Genomic DNA, 18,158 nt, shown 5'->3' with positions numbered 1-18,158 from the left:
TATTGTGCTTAATCAGCACCATGAATGCTTGCTTGCAGCCTGGCTATGCAAATTATTAGTACTTACTCCATGGCAGCGCATTGAAGCCGCCCGCGTGTTTTATCCCTGCTGGCAGGACCGCAAGGTCACCTTGTGGAAGAACCACTGGATTCTTCGTAACAGGACAACATCATTCCAAAGAACTGAATTCTGCGGGGAAAAAGTTCATATGAAGCCTTTAGGAATGAATAAGTAAACTGCTAGAATTCCTATGCAATAGGAATTCCATTTGTTGCACATGAGGTTTAGAAGTTTTAATCGTGTACTTCTGTTTTTTTGCGTTTTTGTATTCCTATGTTCTAAATAAATAATCCATAAGTAATGATTGTGTTTGAAACTTGAAATAAAGGAATATAAATAAAAATAATAGAAGTCGAAATTCCAGTGTAATAGCGGTTACATTGGGCGGCTTAAATTTCTACAATCTTCTCACGCTTCAAAGGTATCTTTCGAAAAAAATTTCCCTGTTTATAGTTTATCTAGGATTTGACGAGCCAAGGCACACCCGTCTACTTCCTCCCTAAATAACTATCATTTTCGCTTCCTGAGAAATAATTTTAACTAAATATGTATAAAAAAATATTAATATTTATAATACAAAATTAATATCATTAGATAGATATTTGAATCTAGTTTTTTAATAAATTTATTTGAAGATACAAATGGTGCACGTATTTTCTACAAATACAGACAAACTTGAGGCACGGAAATAAAAAACGACAGTTATTTAGGGACGGAGGGAGTATTTTTTTTTAATTTTCCAATACTCACCAGGAGAGGCCCAACACTGCTTTGAGCGTGTTCAAAGGCAAATGGTACCATAGATTTTTCACAAATGCCCGAGCTAAACTATGACAAAATAGAACTGTGTCTGTGGACAGTCATACATAACTGGACGGTGAGAGAGCCCACGTGAAAAATAAAGGAGAATATCGTTTGTTTTAGAGAGTAAAATACACTCTTACCACTGCCAAGTGCCAAGGAAGATCGTGTAGACTGGAGAACGAAAAGGAAATTGACCGTTGGCGTGGGGGGCTACCCGAAGTCCATCCGTCTAAACAGCCGGTAAAAGTAAAAGAGATTCCGATTTCAGGGGCAGAATATATCGGGGCAGGAGAAATGGGATTCGGCGCTGGGCAGCGTCGGCGCACGCGGCGAGCTTGGGGTCGACTACAGTGGTACTTTCCGCCATTTCGTCACAGGTAAATATCACCTACTTTCTCCGTCCCAAATTACTATTTTTCTAGATATATAATTTTTCTATAAATTTAGATGTATGTATGTTTAAAACGAATAATAATTTAGAATGGATGTAGTACCGTAATCACTTCCATCAAAACAATAGCTTTTGAAAACACTCGACTTTCCTTTTTGAAAAAAAAACTCAACTAACTTGCAACGAATAAATAAGGACTTACTAATTTGACAAAATTTGCAATAGAATGAAAAGATTGCCCACCTTCGATACATTTCAGTGATATATCTTAGTATGACATTATCCTCGTAAGATTTACTCAAAATGTAACATGAAAAGTGTCGTGGCCATAGGGTAAGGTTTCAGACAAAATAAGCTAAACGGTTCCATATTGAAACATGAATGCGAGATGTTACCGCGTGAGGGGCATGGCTTGACTGAATACCTCTTACATTCACGTACGAATTAATGTTTTAAGTGAGCTGGTCCAACTGTTTTTGTTGTTTTTCAAGAAAGCACTAGCTTAAATAAAACACAAACAAACAAATAGAAGTACGTTTGAATTCGAAAAGAAGAATCGATCTATCTATATATCCTGCCGCTGCCGTTGTGATTCAGGCCGAATTGCGTTAATCCAGACCAGACCAAAGTCCTATGACCGGCCGGAGGAGGAAAATAAGATAATGCTACATAACAGACGTCCGGAATTTTAAGATGACTCGATATATGTTCAATAGTAAAATATCGATGTTACAACTATTGTTTTTGCATGTTTCACAGTGAATATTGCATGAAATATAGTTGCAGCGGAAATTACCTCAGAGTCGAACGACTTAGTTATTTTTCCACATTTTTTTAATGTTGTAATTATAGATTTTCAATATTACATATATTTTGTTCTGATATTGCAACGGAACATGCGATGAGAAAATTCTCTTCGAGGTCCATGCGGTAGCAGCGTCGGAAAAAAACCCCGTGCTCCCGTTCCGTTCCGTCGGCCACCGAAGTCGACACGCCGCGGAGCCACGGACACAGGAAGGACGGAACAGGGAAGGGGCAACATCGTCATTGCACACCAGATGGCCCCACCAAGATCACCGCGCTGCAAGGCACCACCATCGCCTACCAAACCAAACCCAGCCCGGGCGCAGAGGCCGACAGAGCAGTGTCCACCGTCGCGTCTCCCCCGCGTCCTCCTCCGTCTCATCTCAAATCAAAAAAATCCAAACCAAACGCCCCCACGCGCACTCCGCCGCCTCACTCCTCCCTCCGAGCCTCCGCCGACCGCCGCCTTCGTGCGCGCGCGCGAGCGAGCCAGCGAGCCAGCGACCCAGCGACCCCAGGAAGCGAGGAAGGAGGCCATGGCGGGGGGCGCGGACAAGGTGGACTACGTCTTCAAGGTGGTGCTCATCGGCGACTCCGCGGTCGGCAAGTCGCAGATCCTGGCCCGCTTCGCCCGCAACGAGTTCAGCCTCGACTCCAAGGCCACCATCGGGGTCGAGTTCCAGACGCGGACGCTCGTCATCGACCACAAATCCGTCAAGGCGCAGATCTGGGACACCGCCGGGCAGGAGAGGCAAGTCCCTTCTCTTCCTGCGTTTTCCCGCCGCTTCGATCACGGGGGGGTGATGTCACTACCGTAGGAAAAAAAACCCCAAAGGGTTTAGGTGGTGTGATGCCGAGCAGTGAGCTAGCGAAAAGCGCTTATAGTCATTTTAAGCTTTAGTGCTCACTATTTCGCATTTTCGGGAATCCAGATCGGTGCATTGTTCGTATGATTTAGATGCGGCGTGCGCGAATTAGTTGTCAAGGATTTCTGGTACACCATTGGTGCACGAAAGGTGGTTAGTAGCATTGTAGATCTTTGCACCCCCAGGTGGTTGAGGAACTCAGCTCAGCTTGCCTTACCTTTCACCCTACTCAAGGAAATGGAACACAGAGCATCCTGTGACACTGACCCTGGATCTGCAAGGCATTAGGTATCAACCCGTGGTTTATGGTATCAGCCTGCTAAAAGTGTGTTTCGGTGGGTGAGTGGGTAGTTAGATGCAGCGGTGTGAACTTACCTGATACAGTATAAGTGTAGAGCCTTTGCCAGATACTAAAACTCCTAGGTGTGGTGTCGATATGTGACATGGTGAGAAATGGCGAATGGAACTAGTATTTACTCTTTTTTGACACCTGACATGCCACATGGATTTCTTGGTGCACCTATGGCCTCAGCATCGGCCTGATTTTTTAATGTGTTCTGGTAATCAACAGATGCAACAATCAGCACTATGAATTTATTTGAAATCATGGTGTCATGGCCTCACGGCTAGGATATGTGATACTATTTACTAAAAGTACCGGAGTGCTTTTGTTCCATGCGGTGTCAAATTCATCATGTTGTGCATGGGGTTTCTCATTTGTCCCATGCAGGGTGGGGTAAATGGCACCACATCATGAAGAGAATCGTCACTTGCATGCTGTTCTGTGCTCATGCTATAATAGAAACGCAGGATTTACAGCTTGTACTTTTCCAGTTGCCGTCTACATAAGATTCATATATAGAACCATATCCCTTGAGACCATTCAGAAACAATATTAGAACTATGATGAAAAAATATTCATAAAGTAGTCTACTCTTTTGAAGGATATTAGTTTTACATACGACTAGTGAACTGATGCAATAAGTTCATTTACAGCTTAGCATATTTATTTCCAAGAAAAATGTCAAATGAATTTCATTGGTGAACCTGCCTATTTCCTAACAAGCATGCAACAGTTAGGTATGTTTTTGAATTTCATTGGTGCACCTAGCTATTTCCTAACAAGCATGCAACATTTAGGTATGTTTTGCTTTGATGATGCCATTTTATATGTTAATGACTTTTAAGAGTTGTGGCTTTGTGGGCAGTGATCATAGTTGCAAATTTGACTGATTAAAGGAGGGAACATGGGAAGGTCATGTCAGTTATCTTTGTGAACTATTAGGTTTCCAGTATGGGACTACATATTGCAATAATTTGTTACACTTCTGATTATTGTTAATTTTAAATTCTTTCATACAACTAGCATATTTTGAGTTCTGAGACATTGATTCATTATACTGTTTGGGTATGACTCGATCCAGTCATTTAATATACTCATTTGTGTAAGGTATTTGATAATGTTTCTATTTATAGCCAGCATCTATTGATCCACTTTGCAACCTCTTAAAAATTGTGGGCATGATTGATTCATTGGGATGCCTTGGGGCCTGTCTGTGTTGCTAAACCAGGTCAGCGTGGACTTGGTTCTATGCTTGCAGGGTGGTGTGTTTGGTTTGCGTGGTCCGTGTGAGCCAAGTTGGGTTGGACGGTGTTTGGTTGAGTGGGTAAAGGACAGATGGTCACGGACTGCAACTCATTTCATGCTCACATGTGCCTCAGACTGCAGCCCCTCAGCATGGCTGGAGAGCGAAGTCCAAACTCCACGTTCCCATCAAGTCTGGCTCCTGTGGGAATCTTGCACTGCTCAGGCCTGGCTGTAGGGTCTGGCTTGGCAACCAAACATGACTGTCCTGCACCAGTTGGGCTTGGCCAGGGGTTGGGCCACCGTGTACCCAACCAGTTATGCCCTGTATGAATTGTGTTAAGCTATGCTCACATAACTTATGAATGTGGTTTTGACTTTTCCCCTCTTTGCTCTGCAGACTATCTAAACTAGAGTTATTTATAATAAATCTCATAGAATTATCCAAACCTAGGTTCAGTGAATCAAACTCTTGAACCTATTTTTCACTATTTTGAACTTGGGAGGCAGCAAAAAAAGCTTGCTTAGCTGATAAAATTTGCAAACTCTTGATGTTGAAAATAACCTTACAGTTATTCATTTTTTTTCTCGAACAACACAACACAGGAGAGCTGCTTGTCATTTCATTAAGAATAGGAAAAGTATACATGAGGGAGAGAGAGATAGAGGCAAATGCCCCCTCCCAAACACACCCAAATTTAAACATGATGTGATTCGTTCATAACTCATTAATAACTATTTAATGACAAAGTCTCTCCTGTCATGTTGCTGGTTCATTAATTGCTAGTTTGCTACAATGCTCATGGGGTGGCCAAAATGCGCTTATACTTGTGGAAGAACAATATTTTTTGTCCCGTGGATGATCTAAGACTTTGATATATTTTCTTTTTAAAGCTTGTTATTTGTTGTTGGGTTGGATGTTGTACTAGCATGCAGTAATTGCAGATATATGTTGGTCTTACTTACACTACCGACACTAATAATGATCCCAATTTGAAATAGGCATTCCAGTCATATGGTTATTTAGTTTAATTTTGGTGCATGTTTTCTTGTCTGTAGATTGATATTTTTACCTCTTGCCAGAAATTGGGCAGTTCCTTTTGGTTATTTCCCATTGTTTGTACACATTAAATATCATGTCCTTCTACTTCATCATTCATGTTTATTCAACCACTGAACCGAGAAGTGTGTGCATATATGTATTCACATGCAAAGTTTCTAACATGTGGATTCGGTTTCTCTAATAGAGGACAGATACTTGCAACAATTTGTTAAAATCGTTTCGAAGCACTCCTATTGCACCTATTCTCTATATGCTGCTGTTGCTGTTTTTCCCATCACTTGCATTTCTCACTTTGTACTTATAGATGTGATGCACCATAGGTCGCTTACTGCTAATCCCATGCGTTGGATATCCTGCATATTTAGAGAACCTTCTTATCTGTACTCACGGCTGTCGCCCAGAGAGAGAGTTCCAATTGAGACATCATGTCATGACACTTAAAACTTCATCTGAAACATCATATCTTTGTTTTACCACCTAACAACTTGGCAACTTCTCATGCTGGTTATCTCAACTACTGCAGGTACCGAGCTGTCACAAGCGCGTACTACAGAGGTGCTTTGGGAGCTCTGCTAGTATATGATATCACCAAACGCCAGAGCTTCGACCACATTCCTCGTTGGTTGGAAGAGCTCCGTGGGCATGCTGACAAGAACATTGTCATCATGCTGGTCGGAAACAAGAGCGACCTCGAGGAGGAGCGTGCTGTGAGCACTGAGGATGCCAAGGAGTTTGCAGAGAAGGAAAACCTCTTCTTCCTGGAGACCTCTGCGCTGCAGGCCACCAACGTGGAGAATGCATTCCAGACCGTCTTGACAGAGATCTTCAAGATCCACAGCAAGAAGAACATGGCGGCGGACCCGAAGGCCAATGGTGCTGCCCCGTCCCTGGCAGGGAAGAAGGTCCTTGTCCCAGGCCCGGCCCAGGAGATCCCTAAGAGCAAATGCTGCAGTTCCATGTGATATCTTGCCTGGGTCGGGTTTGTGTGCGTCGAAAATATTCATGTGATGTTTCTGGATGTACATCTAGACTGGAATAGGCCTAGGTTTGAATTACTGGTTATTTTGATGTGCGGATTGAAGGGGTCGATATCATAGTTTAGATTTGTCACCGTCTCCATGGTGACAGGAGGATAGGGAGCGAGGAGAAGAGCACTATTTGCATAGACTTGTGGAATTAATTACAAATAGCAATGTATGCCGATTGTTTAATGTCGTCTTGAAGCCCTTGTGTACCGAGATAGACTACTCATACGCATCGTATCGACCTGCATGTATGATACTGTTACGATGCGCATGGACCTTCGGCTCATGCGGGTAAGTGCCAAGAAATTGTGGAACTGTAATGCTATTAGCCCGTTTCTTTCGGGCAAACATGGTTCTTTTGAACTATTGAGTCGAGATAAGCAGTATAAGTTCAATAACATATTCAGCATGTTTCTATGTGACTTATCGAGAAATGTAGCGTAAGTGCGTAAGACTTATTGGCTGCACATGATTAAGAGTTGTGTTCTTTTGTTTCATCTAGTTCATGGGTTTGTGTCGGGGCTGGGCTTCTAACAATGACTATGGGATATTCACCACTTCATCATCAGCTGCCTATTATCCTTTCGAATAAGCTAATTGGGAACTTAAACCATCTCCGGCAGATTGCTCATATCCCATTATCAAAATAGTTTCTCTCCCTCTCCACTAGTCACTTTTGCATTTTTGATAATCACCGTTGTAGCATACTACCAAAAATCAATCTTCAATACACCCCTAGCACATAGGACCCATAAGTCAGAGTTTTTTCTTTCCTCCCTCACCCCTCCCTTTTCCTCCCGCGACCCCCGCACCTCTCCTCCCTTCTCTCCTGGCGGTGCGTCCTTCTCGATGGTGGCGCTCGCCTAGCTGGAGCGCCGGTCGCACCCCTTTCCCCCGCGCCAGCCGTGCACGACCCCCTTCTCTCCCGCGCATGGGCAGGTGGCGGCATTCGCGCCCTTCTCCTCGTGGAGACACCCCTCCCATGTGGCGGCGCTCGCTCCTCTTCCCTGAACCGGAGGTAGGCTCTCTCTCTCTCTAGTGTGCAGGGATGGCCGCGATTCCTTGACACGACAGCGTCGTGACCGAGCAATAGCACGCGAGCGGAGCAGACATGTCCGCCGCGCCAAAGCCAACAGTTGATAGGGGGGAGGTGTGGGGAGGGCTGCTTCTCACCTACATCAAGGGGAGAGGAGGTGAGTTTTTGGTAATTGCCAAAAAGATTTTGGTATCGGGGAAGAGATTGGTAGTCTGCTGGAACTCTCTCATCCCCAAAACCTTTTAAATGGTAGGTTTTTGATATTGGGTGGATATGAGCAATTTGCTGGAGATGCTCTTAGGACCTTCAAGCTCCAGCTTTGGAGTACGGGGACAAAGGGGCTCCTATCGGACAAAGGAGTCTTGGCTTAGAGGCCCATCAGGCCCATCCGCCGTCCATGCCTCTTCTCCCCAGCGTGCCGGCCCATCCGCTGCCCCTGCCTCCTTCTTCCTAACCTGTCACCACTCCCTCCCCCTCGTCCTCCGCCCTGGCCGGTGGCTAGCTCGCCGCCGCACCACCCACCTTCAATGTTCACCTAAATGTTAAACGGTAGTTGTCCGATCACCCTCAAGTAGCAAGTAGGGTGTGTACACGGGTTACATGTTTTGTAAGATTGTAATAAAATTCATACTTATGCAAATGAAAATTAGAAATTTTGATATTTCATCATCCAAATATGAACCTTAAAAGTCAAATTAACTAAAGATCTAATCATAAGCTGGGTGTTACTGGTTGACATTTCTCAAATCAGATAAAAAATGCCACATTGATTCACATTAGTTGTAATTCATACTTTCATATCACCTAAACATTATTTAATATAATCTACTTACCGTGTAAAACTGTATAATCACCATTTCATGTACACCGTTTAGACATGTGGGATCGTTTTTTACCTTGTAAATGGTTGAACCGTGTAATCACCGTTTAGACCCTAGGCTGCACGGTAGGTCATCGAGTAACATTTACACGTGTAAACGTCGTGTATCCGGGCACTGCCCACCTCCGACCTTCAACTCCATCCTTCCTAATCGGGCCATCTTTGCCCCTGTCGCCAACCACAGGCTACCGGAGATCCAGCCCAGCCCTGCCGTCGATGTGCTAAAGTTTACTTAAACCTTGCTAATAATTGTTTCGTCCTGGCTCCGTCCCTCTGCATACCTATGCTTTTAAACCCCTCTATCTCACTTCTGTCCACTTGCCGGCCATAGCCCACACCCAATTGTAAAACGAACAATATGTAGCACCAAATTACACGTAAAGTGCACAATAAAAGTAACAATGCACATAGATGGATTATTCATTCAGTTTTTCTAATCTTGTTCCTTTTCCTTTTTTAAACCCAATCGTTCTTGTAGAACTTCTCTCCCTTGGTGGCATATTTCTTTTTTCACCGATACCTCCGGTTTGTGTGGTTGAAGGGGAACATGGAACATGCCACCCTACTTGCTACCCAGCCTCTTAGCTGCCTCACATGCCACGAATCTTCCAAAGCTCAATAATGACCACATTAACAAAATCACGAATTATTTTCTTAAGACATCTTTGATCTCTCGAGATTGAGTTTACTAAAACCCACCATAAACAAGAGGGAATGTGGCCACTTTCCAGTTACCACTTACTACCACTCTGTCAGAATAATTTGTGCGTGTCAAGAATATTAGATCCACCATTGACACGGCCCATCCTGGCGTGCAAGGAAAATGGGGCCAAGCTGTACATACACAGCGGGCCCACCGACGGGCCCTGCAGGATGGACGGCCGAGATGTGCCAATCTGTCGCTCGGATGGCTCGGAGAGTCAACAAGTGTCCGCCGCCGTACTCTGCTGGCCATGTGCTGCCGTCCTCCGCCGCGCCGCTACCATCCAAAAACGACGGCGGCGAGCGAGCACGCCCAACTAGCTGTGGATAAAGGAGTAGGGCACCTCGCTGGGTCATGGAGGTGGGCCACCCCTGGCCTAGCTGTTTGCACACCATGCCCATGTGTTCCGGACAATGTTGACCTTTTACTAAGCTACATGAAATGGCTCACTGCCTTGGATAGTTTTGCAACGTTGGCTGCTCCATTTAGTTCAGCAAATATGTTCCTTTCCTTAACCAAATCTTGTTTACATACAGACATATTATTTCCTAGCTTGAATGCCCATCTCCAAACTGAAACTTTGTCAACTAATATCCGCAATTATGATAATTTGTAAAACTTCGCACAAATCTATGCATATCATTTTTTTCACCCATGTTATATATGTACTATAACACAAAACCTTTTGGCTACTTTTTTCTCAAAATATAATCGAATACGATGTTCAAAAAACGGATATGGCATCGGTATTATAGAAAAATAGAAAAAATAAACTATCTAATAAACAACACCTCGATATCGGTCAGGAATCGATGACTCTTAGCTAAAGCACCAAACCATAGCACAACGCGATACACAGAAATGACCAATTGATATTTCGCTAGCTAGTGATGTATTTGATGCTACCTTGAATTTATTGATCAGTGTGGAGTGTATTTTAGAACAAAAAAGTCTCCAAACAGAGATTTTTCATCTTTGATTCTTCAAACATTAATGAGTTGGATGCAACTTTTGTACACTAAAATAGATAGTTGTTGGTCATAATTAGTAAAGTTTGACTATTTTGAAATTAAAATACACTTTGAATTGATGGATGGAGGAAGTACATTAGTTATAAAACAAATTCTATTTAAGGTGTGGGGTTACTTAAGGGAACCACCTATGGAAACCAAATTATTGCAGGCGGTTCCTTTGCCTGTGGAAATATATTTTCAAAGAGATTTGTTTACACCTATGAAAATATATCTATAATATATCTATTTTCATAGACCTTGGCTTATGTACAGGTGGATAGCAAAACACATTTGGAAATGGGTTACATCCACCGGTAGAAATGGTTTTTGTAGTAGTGATGGTTTGGGGTTGGACCTCTTGTTCTCTTGGATCTTGCCATGTGGGTGGTATGGTTTGGCCAAGAAGAGAAAACCAGAACTTACTACTGGTAATTATTGTAGGTGAAATACAGGAAAATTCTTAAATGATTGGAAGAGCTTACAAGTGTTTTTATTCTCACTTCCACTTTTTTAATCATTTTATATTCATTTTACAGCTATCATTTCATATCATTTAGGGTGTGTTTGGTTGAGCTGTGGCTTTTAAAAAAGTAGCTGTGAGCTATGCGCTGTGGGATGTGGAAAAGCCATTTGGTGGAACAGCCGTGGCTTTTGGAAAACACTAATAAGCGGACCCCACATGTCATTCATAGTCCACCCACTCAGCCCTCTCCCTCTCTCACTGATGAGAGGACCCCACACGTCAGCCCTTCTTCTTCGATGGGGATAGCGTCGAGCTCGCCGCAGTCAGGGAAGGGGGCTCGCCGGGGCTTGAGGAGGAGGTCACGCCGCCGGGACCGGGACAGGGGCCGCGCCCGCCCCAACCTCCGAGGGCTCGAGGACCCGCCACTCGGGAGCAAGCCGGCCGAAGACTCGCGTTGGAGCTGCCAGCGTTGACCTCCTCAGGAGCGCCAGGAGGAGCCCGTCCCCGCGCCTACCGGTTGCCGCTACCCCTTCCCTGCGCTCATGCTCGCCGCCCAGGAGCTAAAGGAGAAGAGGGGCTGCCGCCGCCCCTTCCCTATGCTTGTGCTCGTCGGGGGCTTGAGGACCCGCCGCTTGGAGCTGCCGGAGGGGAGGGCTCCGCCGGCGAGCCCGAGGTAGTAGAGGGGCGTCGTTCGTTGAGGCAGTAGAGGGGCACCGACCGCCGAGGTTGAAGAGGGGTGCCGGCCAGAGGAGAGCTCCTGGCGCCGGCAAGGGGGGTGCGGCAGCCCACCAGTCGGGGCTCCCTGCTGCACCTTGTGCCCGGAGGAGAAGAGGGGCCGGCCAGGGGCTGCCGGGGAGTCACGAGGAGGGGTCACCGGGGATCCGCGGGAAAGGGCAGCCGGCCAAGTGGGAAGGGGTGGCTGGCTAGGCGGGGAGGTGCCGCCGGGGAGCCGCGGGGAGGGGCACTGAGGAGCCGCGGGGAGGGGTCGCCGGGGATCCGTGGGGAGGGGTTGCCGGGGAGCCGCGGGAGGGGCCGCCCTAGCGCCGCCTTTGGCGTGCTGTCACACGAGGACGAGAGGATGTCGCGGGTGGGAGAAGAGGGGGTTGCGGGTGGGAGAGGAGGAAAAAAAGAAACGAATCGATACAACATAATCAGTGGTAGGTGGGTAAATTTCATGAAATCTCCAATCCACAGCCGGCCACAACACCTAGTTGGCTGCTGTGGAAAATAAACTACATGGAATCTGCTTTCTTGAAAGTACTAGGAGGAGGTTGTCCCTTTGGTTGGCTTTTAGCTTTTTTGAAGCCACATCACCTGAAAAGCTAAACCAAAGGACCCTTAACTTGTTTCCCCCAAAATACAAGAAAAACTGTACAGCGACAGCCGGTAAATGAGATTTTTCCTCCTTACTTTCATTTTTAAAATGTCAACAATTTGAAGTTAAATAGTCAAGACTGAAGATAACCAAGGATATACTCACCTTTGATCGATCAATGCAGTTGCCATATTTCTAGAGTAAAATGCATGTATGGCTATTATAACTGTTAGAGTGTTTTATTTTGACCATTGTACTTTGAAAAGTGTAAATCATAGCTACTAAACTCACATGAATATGACGATATAGTTATTGGCTCATTAATCATACGTATTTGCATAATGTGGAGTAGATTGGATTATTATTGATGGCTCATGTTCTAGCATGGACAAATCATAGCATAGTCAATTTGAAAAAATTGTACTTACGAATGCTTTCAATTACTTTGGAGATCTAATTGTTATGTAGAGCTTAACTTGCTAATTTTGGTGGTCTCGCTAATTTTATCCTGCAGCTCGAGCTCGACTCCTGCTGGTGATGAAGCTCCCTAAGCTTGAGCTCGGCCCCAATGGTGGTCCTCCCTGTTGCTGCTGCTCAACCATTGTCCATGGATGAGGAAAAATGAAGGAGAAAACCATATATAGGAGATGGACTGGAGCACCGAATGGGCCATTGTATTAGTGGCCATTTTTTTTAGAAATAGGAATACATCCGGCCTCTACAATGAACACACACAGCTAAGTTCTTACAAATTTTTCAGCTCAATAGCTGATCACTAAAAGAATAAATAAAAGGAGGAAGAGTATTCAAAGCCTCAATTGCTCTGCTTGTTAAACGGACGGTCTCACTTATGTCCTCACATCACGTTAATAAATTGCAGCCAGTATATTCCACCAAAGGTAACCTCAAAGCAACGTAGGAAAATCACCCACGAGCAGCCGAGCAAGAACAGAGAATGTTGAAACACCAGATGGATCTTCACGACAACGCCTTCACGAAGAACATGACGCCAATAGCGCCATCATCATTGGCTCGAGTATTGGGCTGGGTTTATATTCGAAGAATCGAAACATGAACATACGAGGAAGTGCAAACAAGTCGCCTCTAAGAAGGTAGTGGCACCTACAGGGCGTCACCGACAAGTTTTCACCCCGACTTCCACCACGCTATGCTAGCAACAGCCTAAGCAAAAAGTACAAAGGGTACCTCACCGAGCTGATGATGATGGTGCCGAGCACACCCGCAACTGTAGGCCATCATTATCGAGAGCCATCTGCCACCGCTGCCTCTACTCACGCCCACCGTACTAGGACAGGGGCCGATCGCGCAAGACCTAGATGCCCGTGTCATGTTATGGTTGACACCGTGCTGAGTTCCATGCTGCCACCCTGTCGCACATCTAATGATATTCGACTGGAAGAGTGTTGGTTGCGGGATCCGAACACAAAATTGCTCGAACCCACACATTGGCAGAACATCATATCCTCGTGTAGATCCAGAAGGAGACACTGGATGCGACCTCGAATATACCGTATTAGATCGCCCGAGGCTTATCATAAAGAGGAGCGCTGCAAATTCACGGCAGCAGCTGAACTCGGCGACGAAGTAGAGAGTCTCGCCGCCGTAGCTCCATGGTGACATCACAACCACAGATCGCGCGCCTTGCGCGGTCGGCCCATCTGTCGCTACACCGACTACCTCCGCCGCCGCCGCATCCCGCGCGGCGTCTGCAACCGCCGGCGCGCCTCCGCGTCCAATTGTCCTCTGCGCGCATTGCCACATCCGGGCGCCGTCTCTCAGATCCGGGCTCCCAGGCGCCGTCTCTCAGATCCGGCTGCAGAGCCCACGAGACGCGGCCACCAGCCCAGAGCAGCAGCTAGCGGCCGTCCACCCGAAGGGATTCCCCCGCATGGATTTGCCACTCTGGCAGCAGGATGCCGGATCCAGCGGAGGAGCGGCGGATCGAGCCGCCGGCGCACACCATGGAGCACACGCACGCAGAGACAGGGTTGAGAAAAGCAATGCCCCGCTGCTGCCTTCCTCAAGCCTGTTCAGGCTTCTGGCAAGGCTCTCCGGCGGCAGCAAGACCGCGGGGGTGGGGGAAGGGGCTCCACCCGTGTCGATCAGGCACTTATAGATACATAGACAAAGCCAAGGGGATGTCATATCTCCATGCGGTCTGAGTTTTTTTTGTCAATATGTATCAGCACAGCGTACAGAAAAGAGTAGCATAGACGACGCTTCTGATCTCCTCGCAGATGACACTTCAAATAAACTAGATCGCTCCCGCACACACTCCACATCACATTCAAGCACAAGTGATGTCAAGATCACCAAATTAAACGACGACGTCGTCGCTCATGCACATATGAAATTGCGGGCAGATATGCTGGATCCATTGGCTCAGCTCATTGTGCGCATCCCTTTCCAAGATGCGTCTAGAAGAGGGGCCGGCCGGGCCCCACAGCCGGTATCTTATACTAGTAGGCATGTCGCCGTTGCATTTGCTGGTCTTCACCGGAGCATTACAATATTGCGTGGAGGGTCGCATCAAGGCGAGCACATTCTCCTCCTCCCCTTCTGATCAGCGATCACCAATCAGCCAGAAGGACCTTTGGTTTCTTTTGCGCGCCATGGTTAAACAAGTCCACCCGTCGCTGTCGAGCTTGCATCACTAGCTTTACTTTGCTGCACTTCCATTGTTGCCTAAAGAAGCACATCCTATGCTGAAAATCTAGGCACACATACGGCATGCCAAAAGTTTTACCAGCGATATGATAGAGTTAAAACACAATGCAAGGCAGTAAGGGGCTAGACTTTCCTATCCTCTCGCTTGTTTTTACCCGTGATATCCATGATCTGCCTCTATTTATATATGTACTTATAAAGCAAATGATTTACAACAGCTAGGCTTTAACTTGTAACCTAGCTACTAGAAGACCAAGTACTGCCTACCTCCAACTCCAAAGCCTTCAGTTTACCTTTGCACCCCCATCAAGCATTTCCTTAATAATCCTGTCTCAGTCTCCTTAATCCTCTTTCTCTTCCCTTCTGTGTTCCTACATGTGGCCATCTCTCTCTGACATGCATGTGACACAAGCATATGTATACTTGTCAACAATATATGAGAGAGAGTGATGCCTAAGAATTAACCCAGGACAGGGGGGTAACTGTAAACCAAGAGCAATATAGAATAACCTATCCCTCCTTCCATGGTCTGTGTTCCCCAGCCCCCAGCTTGTAAAAACTATAGAAATTGACTCTACCTAGTTACCCCCCATGCATGCATGTACAGCGCCATATTTTTACAAGAATGGTGGACACCAAGTCTCCAGCCAGCCAACAACAACAGCTCACCTCTACCAACCCTCACCGCCGTACCAGCTGCCGAGGCCGGCGGCGCCCTGCTCCTCGGCGGCGAAGAAACCGTCAGCTGCGGTGGCGCTAAGGAAGCCGTCCGCTTCCTGGTCCAAATGCGAGCCCCCATGGTACAAGGAAGGAAACGAGGAGCTCAGCGAGGTCGAGGAGGCCAAGAAGGAGGTAAAACCCGTGAAGCTTGGGTGGGCTTGGTGGTGGTGGTGCTGGTGGTCGAACGCCGCGCCGGAGTACGGCGACGCCTCCTCGTTGAACACGGCGCTCGAGTCGCTGTCCGTCGACCCGTCCTTGTACACGGCGCCGGCGGCCGCCGCCGTCCCCGCCGCGACCGGCAGCAGCTCCTCCGCCGACTCCAGCTTCACTTCCATCTGCTTCTCCACCTTGCTCCTCAGCTCCCTTATCTGGACATGGACACGTATGGCTTCTTGCTCAGTCAATTGATCGATCTAAACGGCAACAAGGGTGGAGAGGGATCGGGGCTCCGTCGTCCGTACCTCGGCGGCGAGGGCGTCCTTGTCGCGGCGGAGGGCGTCGCATTCGGCCCGGAGCGCGTCGTGGCGAGCGCGGAGGGTGGTGAAGTCGCGCTCGATCTGCTTGGTCTTCCAGCGCGCGCGGCGGTTCTGGAACCAGACGGCGACCTGTCGCGGGTGGAGGCTGAGGTCGCGCGCGATGCGGGCCTTGCGCTCCGGGTCAAGCTTGTTGTCCACCTCGAAGCTCCGCTCCAGCGCCCGCACCTGATCCGCCGCCAGGCGCCTCTTCTTCTCGCCGAGGCCGCCGCGGGACCCCGCGAGCTCGTCGTCCTCCTCCTCCTCCTCGTCGTACGCCCCGGCCTCCACGTCGTCGCGCTCAGCCGCGGCCGCGCCGCAATCGCCGCCGTCCACTCCGTGCCGCTGCTCCATGTACCTGCAGCTGTCTTCTGCAAGCAAGAAAGATGCAGAGTAGATTAATGGCCATGTTGTGTTATAGTACTGCGCTAAAATCTTCGTGTAGCCTGTTGTTAATTTGCTGTCTGTCACCCTGACACTAACACATATATACTCTTCCATATTCTTCAAAATGTATACTAATTATACACTCAAGATATTAGAGCGAGCAAAATGTAGAATTGATGAGCAAGCGCAAATCATTTGCCATACTTTTGTTGTATTTCTCATATTTGCATGCAATTGAAGAATGAATGTAGAGTGAAGTTGGGAACTTGTTGTGTACCTTGTTGATCTGTGGTTGCTTGGCAGACCATCGAGGATCCTCTGCTGGTGGGCCTCTTCATGTTCTTAAGAGAGAAATGAAGCGGCAGAGAGATGGATCTCGCTGTAGGAGAGGCAGAATAGAAGGACGCTGCACTTGCTGAGCTAGAGAGGATGGGCAGGAGAGCCTGGATCTACAAGTAAACAAGCTGGCACTATAGAGGGAGGGAGAGAGGTGGGCAGGGAAAACAAACTGCTGATGCAAGAGGCCAAGGAGATGTATAAATAAAAGCAGCGGTTGGGTTGGGCATGTGGGTGGTGTAGAGATGGCATGTGGCAGAGATATTTGATGCCTAATATGTTATCTTTGACAGGTAAGGGTTTCCTAGTTTATAAGTTTCTCTCTAATTGCCTTAGAATTGACTGATGTAATTATAATGTATAAAGAGCCATGAAATCCTTAATTTTGTCATACAATTCTATGGGAGTCTCTTATAAAATGGGGACAAAAATATAAAACATAAACTTTACAAAACTTCTTGTGTGAGTAGGGACAATTTTTGTGTACAGTCCTACATTGCACCATTGTGATTTATTATGCGTTTATATGTCACAAATCCATTATGATTTGCACAACTATAGGATCATTCCTTTGCAATACATTTGCAAATAAAATTTACCAAGCTATTTTGTGAATGTATTATTGCTGAAATACACGATGTAATCTTTAATAATGGCTCTTTGGTATAATCAAATAAACCCTTGGATTATTCAGCGACCGCCATCCTACTGGAAAACTTTGGTCTAATTTAACATCACAATTCGGACAGCCTTGACACACAGTGCTACAATTATGATGATTGTCACTATTTCTTATAGAAGAATCAATGGCACCATAAATTCAAGATTGCTGGTGCAATTTCCAAAATTGGCTAATTTCTCTGCCCCACGAAAAACATTCTGTGGTTGTATATTTTTGGCCTATTTGAATCATAATTAGCTGACCATTAGTTGTACTTATGGACTAATTGGGTTGCACTACCACATAAAAGAGGAACGCTGGTGCTGAAATATGCAATCTTGGAATTTTTCGTGTTAAAAAACTACTGTTGACTTTAAAAATGCTGTATGAAACTTTTTATTCTTGTGTGTGTGTGTGTGTGTGGTGGGGTTGGGGGGGGGGGGGGGGGCTTATTTTTTTAAAGGATTTTCTTACCTTTCCCCCCTTGGGGAAAACATCGTTATTGGAACAAAATAACGTTTTGGAAACGAGGATGGGTGACCATTACTAACTTTATAGCCTTCAAATTAAGTTGCTTCGCAAAAAATTTTTAAATCCCAATAACTTCACAAAAAGGCTGCGAGTTCAGTTGGGACTCTTTATATATAACAACCCAAAACCAAAAGAACACAAACCTAAATATTGACGTCTGTATAGATGCGGAGACAACATTCGAGTCAAAGACACATCTGAGACGTCATTGAGATATGCGAACTCGACTATGGACCTGCGCGCCTCGACTCGCACACTACTGCAGACGCTCCACAAACATCCCTTGACTGATCCCTCAGTGTTCCATTGGGACTT

The 18,158-nt window shown here is 46.4% G+C and overlaps 2 protein-coding genes across 3 annotated transcripts; one reads left to right on the top strand and one right to left on the bottom strand.

Moving 5' to 3' along the window:
- The first annotated feature begins 2,370 nt into the window (after positions 1–2,370).
- Positions 2,371–6,893, top strand: LOC101773492 (ras-related protein Rab11D). Its single transcript, XM_004983014.2, has 2 exons — positions 2,371–2,810; positions 6,097–6,893. The coding sequence occupies exons 1-2, from the start codon at positions 2,596–2,598 to the stop codon at positions 6,533–6,535; spliced, it is 654 nt and encodes a 217-aa protein (XP_004983071.1). The 5' UTR covers positions 2,371–2,595; the 3' UTR covers positions 6,536–6,893.
- Positions 6,894–14,152: 7,259 nt separating this feature from the next.
- On the bottom strand, positions 14,153–16,839 carry LOC101773907 (homeobox-leucine zipper protein HOX8). 2 transcript variants are annotated; one of them, XM_012848710.2, is made up of 4 exons: positions 16,593–16,839; positions 15,878–16,299; positions 15,366–15,784; positions 14,153–15,087 (listed from the first exon to the last, which is right to left on the bottom strand). In XM_012848710.2, exons 1-3 carry the CDS (start codon positions 16,651–16,653, stop codon positions 15,368–15,370), a joined length of 900 nt encoding a protein of 299 aa, XP_012704164.1. In that variant the 5' UTR covers positions 16,654–16,839; the 3' UTR covers positions 14,153–15,087; positions 15,366–15,367. The 2 variants fall into 2 exon arrangements, with proteins under 2 accessions (XP_012704164.1, XP_004983073.1); XM_004983016.2 differs by having other exon boundaries at positions 14,153–15,784; positions 15,878–16,296.
- Between the last annotated feature and the right edge of the window lie 1,319 nt (positions 16,840–18,158).

The sequence above is a fragment of the Setaria italica genome, chromosome IX, assembly GCF_000263155.2.
Source record: "Setaria italica strain Yugu1 chromosome IX, Setaria_italica_v2.0, whole genome shotgun sequence".
Lineage (NCBI taxonomy): Eukaryota > Viridiplantae > Streptophyta > Magnoliopsida > Poales > Poaceae > Setaria > Setaria italica.
This window is presented reverse-complemented; position numbering and strand designations above follow the sequence as displayed.

Bases quoted from the DNA above. Each gene is read 5' to 3' on its own strand.
- LOC101773492 (XM_004983014.2), top strand. From the start codon at position 2,596: ATGGCGGGGGGCGCGGACAAGGTGGACTACGTCTTCAAGGTGGTGCTC. The intron at 2,811-6,096 runs GCAAGTCCCTTC...CAACTACTGCAG, and splicing joins GACACCGCCGGGCAGGAGAG to GTACCGAGCTGTCACAAGCG.
- LOC101773907 (XM_012848710.2), bottom strand. From the start codon at position 16,653: ATGAAGAGGCCCACCAGCAGAGGATCCTCGATGGTCTGCCAAGCAACC. The intron at 16,300-16,592 runs GTACACAACAAG...TCTTGCTTGCAG, and splicing joins AGCAACCACAGATCAACAAG to AAGACAGCTGCAGGTACATG. The intron at 15,785-15,877 runs GTACGGACGACG...GTCCATGTCCAG, and splicing joins AGGACGCCCTCGCCGCCGAG to ATAAGGGAGCTGAGGAGCAA.